Here is a 20,802-nt window from a genome sequence, read left to right as displayed (position 1 = left end):
AATCTGAGCAGCACATCCACTTAAGCCTGCAGAGTCGCAGCACAGCTGAGGCTGGTGAGGAACTCTGGAGATCATCCCTCCCAACTCTCACCCACAGCAGCCTGCTCAGGGCTGCATCCTGTCAGGTTTTGAATATGCCCAAGGATGGACATGCCACAACATCTCTGGGCAATCTGTGTCAGTGATTGACCCCTCTCACAGTAAAAACATTTCTTCTGATATTTAAAAGAAATTTCCTGCATTTCCTTCTATTGGGGTGCTTTTGTCAAGTCTTCTCCATGGGCACTACAGTGGAAATCCTGGCTACACTTTCACTTCTCCCATTAGGTGTCTATCCACATGGATAAAAGCCCCCTGAACCTTCTCTTCTCCCGGCTCTCTCAGCTTCTCCCCATAAGGAAGATGCTCCAATCCCTTCATCACCTTTGTGGCCCTGCACTGGACTTGCAATATGTTCATGTCTCTCCTACAGTGGGCAGCCCAGCACTGGACCCAGCACTCCAGATGGACATCACCAATGCTGAACAGAGAGAAAGGATCACTTCTTCCAACCTGCTGGTGACTGATCACAGCCCTTTCAGCCTGGCACTTCAGCAAGTGTTCAATCTACCTCATCATCCACCTACCCAGCCCATACCTCATCAATAAGGATTTTATAGGACACAGCATCTATAGCCTTGCCAAATCTACGTGAGCAATATCCACTGCCCTCTCCTCAGCCAGTCAAGCAAGGAATCTCTCTGTAGAAGACTAGCTAATTGCTAAAGAATTCCTCCTTCATGAAACACTGCTGGCTAAACCCAAACACCTTCTTGCGTATTAGATATTAGGAAGAAATTCTTTACTGTGAGGGTGGTGTGCATTAGAATAGTTTGCACAGAAGAGCTGTGGATGCTCCATCCCTGGAAATGTTCAAGGCCAGGTTGGATGGGGCTCTGAGCAACATTTTCTACTGGAAAGTGTTTCCTGCCCATGGCAGATGGATGGAACCAGATGATCTTTAAGGCCTCTTCCAACCCAAACCATTCTATGACTGTCTTTGCTATGCCTGGAATTAGTGTCTAGGCTCATATGTTCCACCTTCAGTGGGATCTAGGTGAAGCTGATGAGCATGTAGGGCCTGAGATCCTCCTGAATTGATACTTGTTTTCTTTCCAGTCCTCATGAACTTTCTCCAATTGTCTTGTGCTTTCACAGATAGTCAGAACAATGCACTATACTGGAGAGACAGCTTGGGGAATGCAGCATTCCAGTGCAGACTTCTGTCTTCGACAAAACAACCAGCCCAAAGAGCCTGTATTTATTCCTCAGCATTTTTCAAACATCTAAGATCTGCTAGGACTGCATGACTGTCATTCTGAATAATGCCTGCACCACATGACTTGGATTAGCAGTCACAGGAACAAGGGTAAACACGAGGGACGCCCGGTTGTGACACAGAGGACCAGAGTGCTGGCAGCAGGGCTAATCAAACCGCCCCCTCTCCTGTGCTTTCAGTGCAAGGACTGCAACATCAACATGTAAAATAAGTTGCAAAGGTCCTCACTGACCAAGGAGTCACAGGGACTAGAAATGCACACACCACTTGTTTCCCTTACCCTCCCAGGAGCAGCTGTGCTGTAGCACAAAGGATTTTGTTCACAGGCAAGCCCAAATTGCCTAAGCTGCACCTCCACAAATGAGTAGTCTTCATTTTTTTCTTCCCTCTCTCAACTCTTCTAGCTCAGTAGGTGAGATGGGTTTAAAACAAACAAAAACCAGCAAAGCCCAAGGGAACTGAATTTAAACTAGACGCCTACAACTACATTTTCAGTAGCTAAGTTATAAAAGAAGAAAGATAAAAAATAAAATTTCAGAAGTGTGAAGGTTGTCACTGGAATATTTTTATCTAAAGTGAGTCACAAAGACAGAGCAGTAAGATTCTTTTTTTCTTAATAACACTGCAAAAAAAAAAAAAAAAAAAAACTTTAAGAAACTACCACCCCAAATCAAGACAATGAGAAAGCTAAAAGCTACACAAAGCACTGGCTCCAGCAGCATGCCAGAAACAACAGGCTCTTCTTACAGACACAGAGAGGTGTTTTATTCGAGTGAACAAAACCCACCTCTGCTAACCCAGAGCAGATAAAACTGCAGGCATTTCAGAGTACCAGAGAAGGTCATTATGGCACCTTTCCTACACAAAGGCTGAATCTAAATTACTAAGAAAGCACAGCCTTGATGAGCAGGAAGGGGTACGCGAAGTCTGAATGTGGTCTGGAAGAACACAAAAAGAAAAGTGGGGGAAGAGAAAGGGACAGAGACCTTCTACCACTGACCAAGACTGCAATTCAGGGTTTGACAACACTGCAGTGTCTGTCTCCACATGGCTGCTATATGAGTTGGCAGAAATGGCTTGTTATGAGAAAAATAGCAATTCTTCATGTATGCAACTAGTCCTGGGTTAAAACTTCTGGTTTATGCCATGTACAGATCTCCCTATAAAGAAACCTACTTCTTTCTATCTATACGAAACAGACTTTTAAAAAGATTTTTTTTCTGACAAAGTTTTTGGTTTTATGTGAAAGTTTAATATTCTTAAGTCATAGTGACAACAGTATAAAGAATTCTTGGTAAAGGTTTTGTCTTTTTAAACACAAGGTCAAAGGGTACAGTCAAAGAAAGCTCTGCCATCACCTTGATAGGACACAGGGTTGTTTAAAGTGCAATTTAATAGCAAATTTAAGACATCCATTTCTCTTCCTGCAGCTGTTACTTATGCTTTCAACAGCACTGGTACCACTCCACTCTGAAACCAGGTTCTGCTCGAGTGCCAGATCTCCGAGGCTGAGTGTTCTTCGTTGGTATTTCCATTGCAGTAAAACTGTAAGAGCCAGAGGCAAGTCAGTGAGATTGAGATGGCTCGTGAGATCATTATGGGAAGAATGAATCATCTGCCTTGGAAATATAAATGTTTATGATCACTGCTTCTATTCTGCACATATATCCTTGAGACACACAACTTTTACAAGGGTGTTGGTATTTATATAATTCCATAAATTTAGACAGTGCATTACAAACACAATATGCAGTCGTAGTTATAAATAGCGGAGCAGTAGGATAGAATTTTCAACTACTTTTTGTTTCCTATACTCCACAAATGAGATGTGTGGCACAAGTTAAGGAACTAAAGGAAAGAAAATATAGCTATTAGGCAATAAAAAACCCCACGTGAGTCTCCCTATTTCAGGTGGTGGAATGGAAGGCTAGACTTCTGCCAAAGAAAAAGAAAATAAAGCCAGTCCCTGAGAGTTAATGGCAACATTTAACCACGACTAAAAGACAAAGAGCAGATTCTGAAGTAGAGGTTTTGAGAATAGATTATTTTTGTGGTGTGTTTTCAGTGTCAATGTCACAAACTAACACCTGGCCTTGATAAGAAGCATTCTGAGAAAAAAATGCACAATATAATCAAAAGACTAAATTTGTTTCTAAGCCTTGGCTGATCCTTCTTTTTTAGGGCTCATAACACTATGGATGTATGCACAAACCCATGAAGAAAACCAGTCGCTGGGTGCTGTAGGAGCATCGTAACAATGTACCAAGGCACTCTTCCAGAAGGCCAACCAATAAATTCCCAATGTATATGCAAAAGGTAACCAGTAACTCTTGGTAAGCTTTCTAAACTTTGATAATGATATTGAGGATTTGCTTCAGGAGTTAATTTGTCAGGCAATAACTGTAACAGAAGTTAAAGCTCAGTATTGGGTACCTGAGCTCAACCAGCAACCCAGCACCAATGCAAGCACTTCTAGTATATATATTTTTTTTAATAAATAAAACCTGCACCCTCTTTCCATTTCTCTGCTCAATTAACAACTTAATTCAGGGAGGAAGAGGCTCCTGGTACAAGCAGTACTTTTTGAGACAGGTCAGTTATATCTTCCATATTTTACACTGGCTATATTAGATTTATATTGGATATATCTTATAACAGCTGAAGTGAAACAATGTGTGCACTGAATTGGCATTTTGAAACTACACTGAAATACTTTTGGACTCTCAAGATACTCCACACACACCGGACCATGACTTCACATGAAGAAAATCCATCCTTCTTGGCTCCGGGGATGGACTCACATGCTTCATAACAGGGTAAGACACTCAGAGCTCTGAAGCTCTAGAGCAGGGATCTGCAACTACTCTAGGGAAGGTCATACTCTGTGCCACTGCTGCCTTTGTGCCATGTGGATATGGAATTACTCGACATGTTTTCCAAGGAAATGGCCACCTAGGGCAGAACAGATCAGGAAAGTGGTTTTAACAGCTCTCAGTATGTACTTTAATGATTTTTTGTTACACTGATGTCTTTCAAAAAGCATCAGTTGAGTAGAAAATGTGAGCCTTTGCTTTACTGTCCATAACAGACATCCTCTACGGTGCTCCTTCACACTGAATTGATGGAGTTTCCCATGTGTCCTCATCTGCCAACTGAGCCATCTGTGAAGTCTGATCCACAGGTTCTCTCTCACCCCGGGTTATTAATAATGCATCTTCTTGTCCTCCTTCTAACTGAAGGTCAGAGCTACAAGAACAATTAGATCCATCAGGTGTTTCCATAGAAGGCTCTGCTGCAGGTGCAGAGGACTGTTCAGTTTCTGCTTCAGCCTGTGGTTCTGTTTTAAGGTGAAGTCCAAACATGTTATTCCTGATGAGGTATCGAACACACTGCAAAATCACATTCCTTTCGTGTCGGATGTCCTGGGCCAGTAACTGGAAATTAAAAAAAAGGAGATGATGATGCACATTTCCCTCTATTGCTTTGTAGGTGATACAAGCATAGCAACATATACTGATCTACTCAGTGATTTCCAACATCTTTCGAGTTAAACAGCTGGGGCTCTCACACAGGTCCTGGACACATGGGGCTGGAGACTGCCATACCAGAGACAGTGATGTTCTCATATCATGGACTGTGACACCAGGTCACGCATTCCAGTCCATCAGCGTAGCAGGTCTATTATAATTTTTCACAGTTTCTGAGTTACACTGTATTTGCAATTTAATATCCCATGCATTTTTAATTTAGACCCCTTATGAGTAAAAGATAAATACAAGGAAAGGGCATCTTTCATCAGGTACCAGACCATGGATTTAAACAGCAGTAACTGCTCTGGGCTATAGTACATACACCAACCTAATTCTAGTAGCTTAATCCATGTGCTAGAGGCCTTCCTCACTGGCTTTAACCTCACTGAAGTTCACTTTGGTAGCAGGAAAAAGAAACCTATCAGCCAGAGAGCCAAATGAACCTTTTTCATTGCGAGTGTCAGCAGAACTAGTAGTATGAACAAACACAATCTGAGCCAAGAGGCTAAATCTGTAACTACCTGATCATTTGCAGGAGAGCTGTATTACACACTGCAGGAGATTTGGCTAAGTTTGGCTTGTAATGTCACCAAGAAGCTTTTTTTTGTTGTTACAAGCTTCAACAGTGGTTTAACCAGACACTTTTAAGTCTGAATATTTCTACTTAGATCACTTTCTAAGAGATGTTACCAGCAGCTGACTCCTAAAATGAGCCTTCAGGAACCTTCCATCTGAACTAGAAGATGTACTTTAGGGCAGACAAGGGACAGCATGGTGATGTTCTCTTTGTTTGACTGGGAGAAACTGGTGAATTCCCAAACGGCCAAATTAGGGCCCAGCATGGCTGCAGAAATTACCCTATCAAAGACTGTATCTTTGTATTTCATTTTCTAATGCAGGGATGGCTATCAGTGGAGTGACAGTACACAAGCTTTTGATTTTGTCAGCACAGAGAATGACTAAATACACATTAGTGTTTGCATGTCCACAATAAATATGTTTTAGTAGTGCCCAAGCTCACTGCTGGATGACTGCCAAGAGATACCTGCAGCAATTCTCCTACCTCCATTTCTTTTTATTTTAAAGCATCATTTTATTGATACAACAACCTTTTTTTAGCATTCTAACGCACTTTCTGGATCCATTTTGTAAAATTTCAACCTTGCTCCCTCTCAAGGTTTTTGCACACTAACCATTTCTAATGACAGTGGAAAGCTACCTGCAAATCTCAGGCCCTCCTCTGTCATTCTCAGCCACAGTACACATTCTTCAAAAACAACTCTGAGCAATTTGAAAAGGTAAAAAAACCTCATCAAAATGCAATTTTAAAAATGGACTATACTGGCAAGCTTCAGCTCAGGTTTCCTATGTACTGCCAGCTTCTCTCAGCATGTGGGACTTCATCTGACTTTCTTCCAGAGTTGTCACTGCTTTGATCACCAAAAACTCTGAAGAGCAAGTGATAAAGGCAACTGCATGCTTAGGGAGCTACACAAGGGACAAACACTTCTTTTTCAGTCACTAGGAACTTAATTCTTGGCAGCAATGGTACTATGTGCTAAAAAGACTACCGAGGGATTTCTCCCACATCAGCAGGTACTTTATCAGATTATCAGCTATCTCTTGCTGAAACATCCTGTGCTATTTCAGAGCTCTGATGTCAGTGGCACCCTGCTTTCTCCTGTGTTTTGCCCACTGCAAGTTTTCCCTTGATGAAAGAGCTTTATGCCATTTATGGAATCACAAGAGTAGTACTGCTTTTGAGTAACAAATACAGAAAAAGCTCCAAGGTTTTGTCAGAGCTTTCTAAAGAAAGACACAAAGCTTTGTGGCCAAACGGGTTGCTCTGCACTGCTACTGGGAATACTTTGGACTCACCCCAAAAAACCTCCTTCTACCCTTCTGAGACACCAACCTGCTACTCTTCAAGGTGCTGTCCCTTCCTCAGATTGATCAAAACATGCCTAGAGAAGAAACCCTTCTGCAAGCAGGTTGCAGCTAAACACCATTCTGTATTTTAAGTCACCAAAACACTTCTCAACAAGATTTCTTTGCATGTGCAAAAAGAACTGCGTGCTCCTCCAGCAGAGGAAGGTGGCTGAACAGCAAAGCTGGGAGCAAAAAGATCAGATCATGGCTGCTGGGATTACATACAATCCAAACCTACTGGATACTGTCACAGGGAAGGGAAGAGAAGAGAGAGGTTTGTTCCTTGTGCAGCTCATTTCAGACACATGATTCAGTTGTCATCTCTTGCTTACCAAAGTGAGTTGTTACCTGAATGCATGCCAGGGTATTTCTATTGGTCTATTAAAGCATCTTCACCTTCTCCAAGTGAAGTGCTCACTTTACTACTCTTAAGCCAGGCCCTGTGCTAACAGACTGCTCTAACTTCCCACAGGGAAGAGGAGAAACATTCACAAAAAGTTCTACTTCTGCACAGGAGGCATTATTTCAGCCTCTTACCATTTCCAGCAGAGTTGGACGGCGCTTGGGAAGGCGAGGTAATGTTTTCCTGCCCCACTTCTCAGGCCCTCTGGGGGCACGTGCGTTTGAATTCGAGCTCCTTAACGTTGTGCCTGCGCATTCTGGGCGGTTTTGATTTGGTTTCCGACTCTGAGGAGCAGGAGTAGTTTGAGGCGTATTTCTGAGCGCAGCCTGGTTTCTCTCAGCTTTTGTTGCAGTCTTGACAGGGATTTCTTAAAGAAAAAGAACACACTTTCATCTCAAACTTAAAAGCCTCTTCAACATGCTCATATCCCCATGCACTGGCAGTTCGTTAGTACTATTCTTGCTCACACAACCTGATATGAAGATGTTCAAGGTTTACTTGGAGGAAGGGAGGGTTTTGTTTGGCTTGGGTTTTCTTTTTAAACACAAAGAATAATCTCTAAACATTCACAGAAAGGAAATCAAGGTATTTCAATTCTACAGCAAAAAAAGAAAAAGAAAAGGAATTAACACCTGATCGAGATTTTCAAACCTTTGCCCTCTTATCATTAAAGAAGTACCATGCTTCACATTATAGCTTGCTGCAAATTAGGCTGCTGAGAAAATCATGATACAGATAGGGCAGAGGACGCCCAAGTTCAATTCACTGTCTGCTAGATGCTCTCTAACTTTGGGTAGGCCACCCAGGGCAAGTAAGGCTCAACAAATATTCGCAAAAACAAGCAGCAGCAATTCCTCGCCACACACACACACTCAGAGAAGCACAAAATCCAAGTAACAGAGTTCAAGTCCTACTGCAACACCCAGCAGCCTTCTACGAAAAAGCTCTTAAGGATGTGGAAATTAGTTCATGGAGTGACAACAACAGCTTTTTCCTGGCACTATTCAAACATGATCTGAACCAAGACTGAAAACAGGGTCCTTATTTTCCCCCAGCTAAGGGAGAAAAGGTTTGGGAAATCTGATGACACACAACCTAATCAAAGACATTTTATGCTTCCTTTCTCAACCCAGGACAAGCTGCTGAGAAAAGGACAGCAAAAAAAGCCACAGTCCTGCTTGCAGTCCCCATCACTGCAGTGTGACATAGGGTAGAAGGGGAGAGGAGAAGGGCAGAGGTTGTTTCCACACACCTTCGGGCTCGCTGTCGGATGCGCTGCCATAGTTGACCGACAGCGCGCTAAGGGCAGAGGTCACCTGCCTGGGGACAACTGTCGTTCCCAGTCTGCCATCCTCCTCAGCTGCCTCATCCTTGTCAGATTCTGCAGGGAAAAAAAAAGGCAAGAGGGATTTTTCCCAACAATCCTGCCAATGGCCAGCACTGCTGCCAAATCCCCTTCGCAGTACCATACACACCTGATGTTGGGCACCATTGCTCAGTGGTGCTGTGGACTGACAGAAAACCCCCCACATTTGTCTACCCCCTCTACAGATAGGTGGTGGCAAACTGGTGCCTCCACTGGTTTATAGTCCTGCCAGCAAAGTTACTGAAACAAAAAGTTTCCTGAACACAAATTTCCTGAAGCTCAGCAGAAAGCTGAGCTTTCTGCTTCCTTCTTTGCATACCAAATATAATCATAAGTTTTGTTATCAAGTGTAGGTAAAGAGAGAGAGGATTTCATAATATGTTTTGAAGTCTTGCTGGATTTAGTTCTGAGATGGAGGAGAAGGATTTAGAAGCCAATCAGGGGGAATTTAAAAAAAAAAAAAAAAAAAAAAAGGAGAATCAAAAAGATGCACCTATATAGTAAAATCATAGATTTGGGCTGTAATTTTTTTTTTAAATTCTACTTAGTTATATTGCATTTGTTATTATTTGTTCTGGCTATATTTCTCAATTGTATAAAAAGCTGCACCTAGCTTTAATATTGTCTAATTAAGGGGTACCACATTCCTTTTCTACCTACTATAACAGAGGTCACTAGCTGTACCTTGGTATAATTAGACCTTTTGTCATTAAGTAAAACACAGATGCTGCAGGGAAATACAAGATATTTAAGCATACTTAAGTTTCCCAACACGCAAAGATTAATGGAATAAACAAATTGCATAGGGATACCGAGTTCTTGTTCTCACTAATTGAAGATTATGTTTTCAAGAGGAAAAACTCAGCATCAGAGATCTTTCCAGGGAATGTATTTTACCCTTGTTACTAAAAATAGCCAGAGTATAAGTCAGCTTACATGCCATATTCTAGGAGTACTGCATCACTACTGACTATGTTATAAATAGTTAGACCTGAAGAATTTATATTGCTGCCAGCATGAGGAAATAAGACATGCTCACAAAGAAAAACACAACAAAAAACCAAATCCAGAAAAACTAAGCAGGAATACTTCAGAGAACACACACATATGGAGAACATCAAGAGTAATAATACAGCAAAGAACAGAATTAAAAGTAAAATACTGACATTTTAAGTAATTCACTTAACTCCTGCAAGGAAATCCATTTGTTTTCACTTTCTAAATACTGTTGTTTTCAAAACCACAAAGGGATATTTAACAGCCTTTAAAAATAATTTGGCTGTTGAAGTACTTCATTCTCCTTCTGGTTTTATAAATACTTTCTTATCTCTCTTACGTTAATTTAGCAACCTAAGTTGGTGCTGCATGGCCTTTAGACTACTGTACAATATTTACATCAGAACATGTAATGCTGCACACAAACTTCATGTCAGACTTCCAAAATGGTGACTAGCAAGCATGGTCTCAGCCTCTACACTTAAAACAACCATTTAAAATAAAACTTCTCCAAGTTCCTTCATCTTACCGACATCACCGTTTGCCAGAAGACCAAGAGGGTCCACATCTTTCTCATATGCTTGGCCTGCCAAAGCATTTTGCTGTTCATGTTCCTTTTCGCATTTGCTGTTTTCTGGTGCAATGGCTTCATTTTGAGTTCCAGGTCCATGATAATCGCCACCATTTTTCCTAAATTTCTTCCAGAATGGGCGCCATTGTCTTCTCCTGTGTCTTCGTTGATGCCCAAGAGCCTCTCCATTTTCTGGAGGTTTCCACATCCCCTTCATTTTGCTGGAGAATAGAAACAGAAAGCTCATACAGATGATAAGCTATGAGAAAAACAACTGATGTAACCAAATGGCTCAGGCCCTTATTTAAGGTTCAGCAACACAGAATGATGCCAGGACCTACACCACCTCAGCTAACACAAGGTGACAGACCATAAAATCAGTCACACCTCATCTCAGGCAGGGTAATGGGACAAAGCAGGACCTGAACGAACAGTTTGAATCTCATGACTTTTAGTTTTTAGTTTTCAACAAGGCCAAGGGTACATGGGCTAAGAAAATTCCTCGATAACCTGCAGCTGGAGAACATGGTGTTTTCATTTCAGATAATTCATTTCAGAATAGTCTCTTCACTTAAGCATTAAAGTCATTAAAAAAAAAGGCAAAATGAAGTTAAAAGGAAAGCATCCACTACAAACATTCTTTCACTGTTGAAGTCTCTTTTTTCTAGCTACAGCTCTGAGAAGCATCTTGCTGCACCAAATCCATTCAGCCATCTGACACCATCAGCTGCAATGACTACCTACTCCCGCCTCCAACCAACATGCCATTCATCTTTTCCATTCCAAGCAAAAGGAATAAAAGAAATGTCCATCAGGATAATGCATTTTTTTTAAACCTGAAACAAAATAACAAGTCCTGAAATACAGGAAGAGCACAGCATGGTGGTTCCACTTATCTTTCACAGCTCTGATATCTTCCAGGTTATCCTAAAAAAACACGCTGATAGGAAGATACCTGGAAAGCTTAAACTCTGGTTGAATTCTATAGATACAAGAATAAATGTGACCAAGAGAGAAAAGCAAATATAGATGCCTTCTGAAAATATTTATTTCCAAGCAACAGAAACTTAATTCAGCAAAACAGGACTGTAACTAATCATCAGTACATTACAACAGGAAAAACTACACAAGATCTCCTGTCCTGAATGAGAGCCATGGTTTGTTCTGATCAGTCCTCCCTGCCTCAGCCTCACCTACAGCACGGCTGAGATCCTATTATCCCTCATGTGGGATGCTGTGTTCATGTCTGACATTGCTAAAATCTTGCAGCAAGGTGTTAATATTTTGTGACAAAGGACTTCTTTTTGTTTGTCTTCATTCTGAGGTCTAAACAAGTCATTTAGTAACCCATCCTTCTTGTGTTACAAGAATCAGGGTATAATTACACTTTATTCACCTCTTCCACCTATGCAATCTTTCTAGGCCTCCATCACACAGCCCTTTCAAGCCACCCACTACTTTGTTCAGAAATGTTCCTGTTATCAGCATTCCTCTCTTCCATGCTTTTCTGGCTTTATCAAGTCCTTCTTTAGAGAAGAACAAGGCCAGTCATAGCACTCAAAATTACTTTATATCACAACAAAACATATTTAACTTCATTCTCCACTCACTTCACAACAGTGTCTAACACTGATTGCTCATCCCTGATGGCATCACCCACCACAGTGTTCCTGTGGCACAAGTGGCAAGCCACTGCCTTCCTGTGCATCAGTCCCTCACCCACAAAAGAAGGCTAATATTATCTCCTATGATTCAACTCCAACAACAGAGATAACTGCATTTCTGAATTTGTCCAACCACGCTGTATATTCAGCATGTTGTACAACCTAGAAGGTATTAAGCAAATACAGGCTTAATTAAAGCTGTTGTCCTTGACCAAGGGTTAAAAACAACTCTCAAAATTCTCTGGGGCCTCAAACACCCAGAAAGAAACCTTAAGGTCAAAAATGTGTCCCCAAACATCAGCCTGGTATCTGCCTTCTGCCATTCCCTTGTGGAAGATATCCTGCTCTTCACTCTCCATTCAGAGGGCATGGAGAGCTGTGCAATATTACTCAGGTGTTGTGAGACACCAGACAGGCTTCCAAAGTGGTCCTTCTGCATCTCTGATCTCACACGCCGGGATGCTGAGACTTAGGAGTTGCAAAGCACTTCAGACAACCACAAATGGAAAGCACCATGGAAGTGTTAAGCATCTAATTTTTTCTACATCTTACTTAGCCATTTGCTTTAATAGCACAGCTTGCAGGGAGCAAGCTGTATTCTATTTTTTCTCACACATCAGTAAATTTGCTAGATAAGCATCAATTCCAGAATCCTGACTGCTGATACACACAGCAGAAACAACAGATTATGGACAGTTCACCAAGTCTAGAGTGCTAAGGGGAGGGAGGGAAGAAAAAGAAGAGATTTCTAGAATGAACTAGAATAAAAAGCTGCTATGCAGAAGTAAAGAACCTGCAATTTTGAGGGCTTTTTTTTTTCCAAACAGTTTTCCAGATATAAACCTACTAACAAATGTAACAGCATGGAATTGCTGACAGACATTTAAGGCTACTTGATGCATCTGACTCACAGCCACAAAAGTTAGCAAATAAAACCTGTAGACATCAAACAGCGTGTTATTGTGACAAAGAAGTGTCACAATATATATGTTATATATATATACACACACACACACATATATATATATATATATGTTTGCATCTTTAGTTTCAATGTCCAGGTTTGGTTTTTTGGGCGCAAAGCACTCCTGCAACTTTATATCCTTTAAAGGAAGTTTTACTTCAGTCTTGTATAAACCTTTCCTTTCAGGCATGAAAGGCAACTGGTTGAGTGGGGGCAGGCAAGTGCTGGATCTTCTGAAGAGCATGCAACAAGGTAATTTGCACTGTCCACATTTAATAAATTGCACTAACTTCTTACTCTGCATTAACTCAACCATTTTACCATGGTGCAAGTTTGCAAGTTTTGTTTTGTTTGCTGTCATCCCCTACACAAAAAGCTAGGCAAACCCCAGCTGCAATTCCATGCAGCAGAAAATGGCATTTAGCAAGAGCCCCTTAGGACTGGGTCTGCTCCTGCCTTCCAGCTCAGTCATTCTAGTTTAAACAAATGATATTTTAGGAGTATGGTTCATTATAACATCTTTTTTTAAAAAACAATCTTCCCGCAGGTCCTAAAGAGAGCTAATGAAGTTAACTGGTTCCACCTAACAATGAAACCAAGAGAGAAGAATAATAAAATAATTTATTATGCAAAATAATTTATAAGGCAGCGAACAGATAAAAATCCAAGACAAGTAAGCACTAGCTCAGAACAACGGTAGCAGATAGATTTAACTTTATTTTCATATAGTTTTCGTTATAAATTAAGTAGTGCTGCTTCTTTTTTCTGCCCTCCATCATCTTTATCTTTTTCCCTTTTTCACTTGATTACTGATTTATCATCAGAAAGGAGAGAGAGTAAGAATAAAATCTCGGTTGGCCAATTTCAGGTAATAAAGGATTAAATCATGTGGAATCATTATTGTTGCATGACTTCTGCCCGCACTACTACTTCTTCAGAGACCAAGGTTACGCTGATCTAATGAATGGCCACTAGAAAGTGGTTTTCTCAAACAAGCCAGAATACCAGATTTCTAATGTAGTTATTCTTTCATTTAACTGAAGTGGACTTTGGAGCACTATGAAGTAAACAAAAGAATATTACATCAGCAGTTTGTCAAATGGCCTGTCCTCTCTTAAAGGGCAGCCAGATTCTGTATACAGTGGAAGCAGCAAGTGTTGAGAGACCACAGTAAGACAGCACACTTTTGAACTCAGTGGGAGGAATGCAACAAGCTTGGTTCAAAACACTTACCCAAACTGCTGGGTAGTCAGCACTTCTCCCCTTTCCTCCTTCTGCGTCTGCATTTCCTTCTTCCTTTCAATGTTTGCCAAAGTAGGAAAATTTCTAGAAGAAAAAAAATAGTTTCACTGGCTCTTAAAGGATTCACTGTAGTTTCTCAATTCCCCCTTTACCAAATCAGCTTCCTCTATAAGCATTACAGATTTTTTAAAATTTTCAAGGAAGTTTAACAGACTGTTTCTTTCTTAAAAAGGTATTAGTGAGGAAAAGAAACCCGAGCGCATTTAGGCTTACATATCCTGATGCAATGAACAAGACAAAACAAAAATTTTAAAAATATATCACATTAGCATTCTTAGATTTACCAAACCACCAAGCAAGGTACATACAAACAGTTTGGTTATAGTCATGGACTCTCGCTTTGCCCCAACACATAACAGCATGATTTAGTCCTCCTATATTATTTCTATAGAGCTTCATTTGGATTATTTGAATGACATGCCTTTAGCAAACTAACTTCTGAGTTCTTGTAAACTTAAAAACAAAAAAAAAGAGGTTATATGAACAGCTTCTGGGTGCACAAGATTCCTTTAACGTGACAGGGAAAAGCACACAAGTTCCTTCTTGAACAATATTTAGCATTGTGCTCGCACACTGACCTCAGGTTCACCAGAATTACTGCCCCTTTTTAATTCAAGGTTCAAGAAAAGTTGCCAGATCATGCAGATGAAAAGAAATCTATTGTTGCAACCATCTCCCAAACCATCCCATCTCTCCCATTCCCCACCACCCTTAACATCCTTCCCTCCAGACCAATGTCTCACTGGTTTTAACACGCAGAGCCTGGGCAGCAGGCTTTTTACCACCAAAGCCCAAAAATGGCTACACTACTTGCTCTGCAAACATCAGTTAGCTAAATGCCATTGCTTTGAGATAAAAGTGGTAAATGAGAAACACATGCACATGCTCCCCCAGCTTCTGGATAGAAACACAAAGAATAAATATTTGATGTCTATTAAAATGATGTAAAGAGAAACATAGAACAGCTTCTCACTAAAAATCGCTATCAGAAAAGACACATCTTTCTTTAAATATTTAATCTTATCTCATGCATTTCCCTCATATTACAGCATGAATGCTAAGTGTCACATTGATTCAAGACAGCTTCAACCAAGGGAAAAAGAGAAGCATTTTCTACAAGACAAACCTAAACACACTACAGAACTTGTCCCCTTTAAGAGGATTTGAACATGAGCTGTCAACATCTATTTTCCTTGGATTTCTCCCAGAAATCTGCCATATAGCTCAAGTGAGCACAGGGATGTGATGCTTTACCTCTGCTCCTCCCTGTTAGTTGGATTTGTTCATCTATGTTACAACACTCCCAGCACACAGCAAATGTGCAATGAACTCTTTAATCTCAAAAGCTTTGCGCTGACAAAGACCCCTGTGTGCTGCAGTTTTAGGAGAAGGTGCTTTCCTTCAAACACAAAGGCTCCCAGGAGGACAGCAAGCCACAAAACAAGTAGTTATGCTCAAAAAATCCCCAAGCTTATTGTAGAGATTGCAGGAGGGAGGGTGCTTTAAATATAAGGGAAGACCCTAAAAACTAGAGCAAAGGAGTCTTCAAATGCTCCAACACTTATGCTGATTAAGGACATATTCAGACACGCTCTCTCAACACGGTTTGAGACATGAATGCCTCCCACTTTCATTCCTGTGAGTTACCACTCCCTCCACAAGCCACCGTAATGGACTGCACCAAGGCTTTCAGTTCCATTTAACTGCCAAGATTGACAGATTTCTCCTAAACCACCCTTCCAGCTGACACAGGCAGTAACTGACAGCTGGCGAGAGCTCAAGTCACAAGTCCCAGTATGCCTGCAGAAGCACATCTGAAGGCATCTGCAGTGGCTGTGTTTATTTTCTCCAGCTCTTCTCAAATGTTAAATGGCATTTTACTCACTGCCTCCACTGACTGAGCCTCTCCCACATAAAAGGCCATATGCTTGAATCCCAAGAGCTGACTTGGGTTTGCACCCTTCTAAGACGGCAAGCCATCCTCCTCTCCTAAGAAAATGATGATCCTAAAATGTTACCTACAAACACCACTGAAGTAGAAGTACCCTAGCACTTATGCCTTGCAAACAACTTGTCAGAGCTTGAATACAAAGAGCTTCATCAGGGCTTTACAAACCTAAGGAACTTATTGTAAAAGGGAGAGTTAAACCAGGATGTGATGGTCTGGCACGGCAGACTTCCTGAAGCCAGTACAGCCTGAGAAGGCAGCCCTCTTTCACAGCAGCTGCAGGTCCCAACAGTACACACTTCTACAATCCAGAGCTTTTCAAAATGAATTGATAGTATCAGAAAACTGCTTTTCAGGCTAAGATGAGTATACTAAATATATCCCAACAAAGTGAAACATGCAGGTAAAGGATACCCTAAAGCTTCCAGAGACAGGGAACAGTGACACTAAGCCTAATCAATAACACATGTGTCTTAGTGACTAGATTGTTTTTTTCCAATAAATGAGCATACTAGCCAGAGCCATGCATTTTTTTATAGGCCAGCATACTTTATCTTGCTCTCATAAACATTGGAGTAAAGCAGCTCTTAGCAAGCAGTGAAGAAACAGAGCTTTGCCAACATCTAACAGAAAAGAGACCTGTTTCTATAGGAGTTTATACAATGAATTCCTGAGTCAAGAGGTATACAAGTTCATCATTTTAATAGGAACAGCACTGTGAGCAAAATGCCTCAAAAATTTCTTGAGCTGGTCTTAATTGCATATGCACAGCCAACAGCAAAGGAGACACGGATAGCCCAAAGGGAACAAAAATGACCCAACAGAGCTGATAAAATCTTGGCTTAACTTTCCCACATCTGATTTAACCATATGTTAGCTGAGGCAGTTTCATTGCTGATCTATCCCAGCAGATCAGAGTAAACTTTACTGCATCTATGCTTACCTTGATCTGCTGACACATCCCTTCTATTTTGCTTTGTCTTCTCTACTTTTACCAAGTTACAAGAAATTATTTTCCATATTGCATTCTTCACTACTATGAACACAACACCAGGGAGGATTCCAAACTACCCTAGGACTATCATTATGCAAGTAGAAAACCACAAATTAATTAAAAGTGGTGTCTTTAACAGTACTGGACTTCAAGCACTAAGCACATGCTTAGCCTGTGAGATGTATTGCAAGGAAATACAACAGACAGTTCCTATCTGAACAAACCAATGCCAAGAGAATAAAGAAAGCGGGGTAGAAAGGGTAGAATTTACAAGCAACACACAAACTCAAGAAAAGCCCCCAGTGTTATATTGGGAGCTAAGCAAAAGTAAATTAAATTATTCGCTTTAATACTAAAGCAGCATTGCCACATTCTTACTAATAACCATTGCTCAAGAAATGTTGGTGAGAAACAGATGGGCTGGCAGGACCCAGATCTCACTTGTGGAGTAGGGAAGACAGCAATGCCTCATTCTGACACATTAAGGAAATGCATTGCAGATAATTCTCTTTAAGCTCATGTTAAAGAAAAAATATGCTGAAGACAGCACATTTCTCAATACTTGGAAGGGACAGGACAAATCAAAACAAGAAAAGTTGATGTCAGACTTCACAACCATCTGTCTGCAAAACACAGGGAAACCCTGAGATCCCATGGAACTTCATCTCTATTGCTCTTTACTTAATTAGATTTCTTGGCTCAGCAGGTTCAACAGGAAAACAACATTCCAATCCAGCATGCTTCATCCAGAGATACTCCTTACCAGCTCTCCTCCTCCTCTTTCCTCTATGAGAGTAAGGCTACACTTTAAACTCAAGCTCTTTCTTGAAGATTTTAAGCAGGATACACAATTGAGCAACACAGCAGCTAATTAAGAAGAAAAATCTCAGCTCTGCAAGTAATTATTTATAACGGCTGAAAGAACAAGCAAGACAGGATGCAGCATGGAAACACACATATTAAATCACTGCAACCTAATTAGGAACAAACTATTAATGACCTAAAAAGATTCATTCTTAGCTCTGACTGGAGCTTCTAGAAAGAAAAAGGTTTTTTCCTGTCACTGTAAACCAAAACTGCTTAATAGCTCAGACTCCCTCTGGTGTCCCTCTTTTCTGTACAATGCAGTGTTTACTGTGAGTCAACAACAGACCTTCAGTACTAAACTGATGCTTTGCTGGTGACCCAATTAATGCTGCACAAAAGTTCCAGCTGGCTTTCTCTCTCTGCCTGCCTACCACCCCCTTTTTTTTAATCAAAAAAAGAAGGAGGCTCATAGAGCTTCCTTGCTGTACAAAAGTAACAAAAGCCACCCAGGTAGTCATTCTACACCCATCCATCACAGCTAAATGCGATGTCCACAGAAGGCCTGAAGTACCAAGATAAGGCACTACTCCATCTAGTGGCCTTGGCTCAGACAGTCCTAATCCCATTCCGCCTTTTCTGGTTGGTGGCTGCGACCACACAACTTTATGTCCCTTGATTTTACTGTGCTGCAGCGAGCAAAGGCTTTCAGCAATGCTGTATCACAGCCAAATCACATTCACCTATAAAACCAACATGAGATCCTTCAGAAGCTCAGCAAAACCATCTCAGGCAGAGCATCACCCTTACAATTAAGTGTAAATAAAGGCTGCTGTGATTTGCAGCACCCACTCCCCACACAAACAATATCCATAATTTTGCATTCAATTCCCACTTCCCTAATGTTCTAGTAGAGCACATAGTGACCTATACACCTTAATCATTTCAACACTTAAACCTCAGCATCAGCTGCTAGACAGGAACTCTGCTGAACACTTCCCAGAGTGTTTCATACACAGAGAAGTGTATGAAAAGTTGAAAAAGAGTAGCAAAGCCTCTCTCAGAGATTGCATACGATCCATGGATCGTCTTCCTTGGAGCTACCATTAGAAAATTAGGTCACAAAAAACCCACAACAGTAATATGTAGACTGAAAGCAAATAAAAACCAAGCCCTCACGCATCTTTTGAATAAAAGGAAATCTTAGAATGAAAATTAATCCAGTAGCAAAACTTGCCTAATCTAACATCAAACTTATATTTGCACAGATCACAACCAATTTTTGTCTGGTTAATGACGGCATTTTAAAAATGGGAGAAAATAATCTCTTGTTTCTGTATCAAAAAACTGATTTTTTTTTTTAAAAGAACCTATGGATTATTTTCATTTGTAAAAAATGAACAGTGGGTGCAACAATTGACTCCTGTGATGTGCCAACATAGTGGTAAGATTTCCCTTTGCCTTTCTGAAGTTTGCAGAAAAAGCTGAAACCATGTCCAAAGAAGAATTAAAACCTCCAAGAATGAAATTACATGGGGATAAAATTTGCTTCTCCATCCAGGAAAAAAATAGATGGGAGGCAGTCAAAAAATTCTACAATAAATTCCATTCATTTTTCTTTTTTCAACAAAAACAGTGTAAAGATGTATTACATCCACAGGGAAGTGAATTTCAAAGCAAGAACACATTAACTTGTGTTAATGTGTTCTTGCATCCATCCTTCTGACATGGAGGCAAGGTGGACACATCAGTAGGATTCCATCAGACCACTGGGTTTTATTTTCACTAAAAAAACTCCACGTGACTAGTTCACTCCCATAGCTCATCACCACTGATCTCAAAATTAAATTTATAACACTTCCCATTCTGCATACAGGACTGCTGCTCATGGAAACAACTCACACACTGATCACTTGCAAGACTATATTCTAAATTATCAATAGAAGTGAGGAAAGCCTGAAGCATCTTTCTCCTACTGGGAAAGTGTGGATTTTAATCTGTTGAATTCTGAAGGAAAAAAAAAAAAAGAAATCTGGGAGATAAATACTTCAATTCTGGTCAAGATAAAAGTTACACCCTGTTATATCACAGGATAAGAAATAGTGAGAAATACTGCTTATAGGAGAATTTTACCTTGCACCCTGCATACAATGTAAATTAGACTACCTGAGAACAGTATCATTCATGGTTTCTGCTCTCTTTCATTAGAAAAGTATCAAGCAACACAGAAAGCCCTTAAAAAATTAGGAAAACTCCCTGGTGTGGTCTACTGGGACAACTTAAGCTGGGGAAATGCACACACAGTATTACAATTATAGTCATTACAACAGTTCCAGATTTTTAAGCTACTAAAAACCACCACACAAACATTTCTAAAATGAGATCTGTGGTGAGGCTAAAAGGAATGAGACATTCACCTAACCTGGGATATCATATCAAGCATCTGGGAAAGCTGTTTCCTTCTCAGCTGATACCTTGCCTTCTATTATAATCTTTTAAGTTATTATAATCTCTTCAGATCCCACTCTCCTGGCTCATGCATTCTGACACAGATCATTGCTGCAGGAGTTTTCCAGGGTCAATGGAACAGCAGAAGCATCAAGTTATGTGCTGCTCCTGCCTTTCAGCTGTCATCTCATGCTCACACAGGGAAAATACAGTAAAACAAATCCACAGGCCACAAGTCTTACCTTTTTCTTTCTTCTCTCCATCTAGCAATCTCTTCTGGACTATCTAATTTTATTCTTTTGGCACCAGGTGCATGTGCCTAAGGAAAAAGTATTTCACAGGTGTTTAAAAGGGGAAGGAAAAAAAACACAAGTTAAAAAAGAAAACATCACTATGTCACGTATAGTGGTATCACACTGTTTTCATCTCCAAAACTGGTGAGACTGTACACAGAGATGATAAAATGAATCCATTAACAAATTTTTATCCATAATATTGTCTTGAAACAGATTCTCCTCAGAGGTAATACATTTTTTTTCCAGATTAATGAAAGGAAACCACTGAA

The 20,802-nt window shown here is 40.5% G+C and overlaps 1 protein-coding gene across 1 annotated transcript in view; it reads right to left on the bottom strand.

Moving 5' to 3' along the window:
* Nucleotides 1–2,606: 2,606 nt before the first annotated feature.
* The window catches only part of NUFIP1 (nuclear FMR1 interacting protein 1), a 21,096-nt gene continuing 2,900 nt past the window's right edge, over nt 2,607–20,802 (bottom strand). The window contains exons 6-11 of the mRNA XM_041466937.1: nt 20,480–20,556; nt 13,975–14,067; nt 10,072–10,334; nt 8,433–8,561; nt 7,315–7,547; nt 2,607–4,752 (exon numbers count right to left, since the gene is read on the bottom strand). Of these exons, the coding sequence (XP_041322871.1) occupies nt 4,414–4,752; nt 7,315–7,547; nt 8,433–8,561; nt 10,072–10,334; nt 13,975–14,067; nt 20,480–20,556 (1,134 nt within the window). The 3' untranslated portion in view covers nt 2,607–4,413. The remainder of the gene's footprint in view (nt 4,753–7,314; nt 7,548–8,432; nt 8,562–10,071; nt 10,335–13,974; nt 14,068–20,479; nt 20,557–20,802) is intronic.

This window comes from Pyrgilauda ruficollis, unplaced genomic scaffold (assembly GCF_017590135.1).
Source record: "Pyrgilauda ruficollis isolate IOZ18807 unplaced genomic scaffold, ASM1759013v1 scaffold20, whole genome shotgun sequence".
NCBI classification, from domain to species: domain Eukaryota; kingdom Metazoa; phylum Chordata; class Aves; order Passeriformes; family Passeridae; genus Pyrgilauda; species Pyrgilauda ruficollis.
This window is presented reverse-complemented; position numbering and strand designations above follow the sequence as displayed.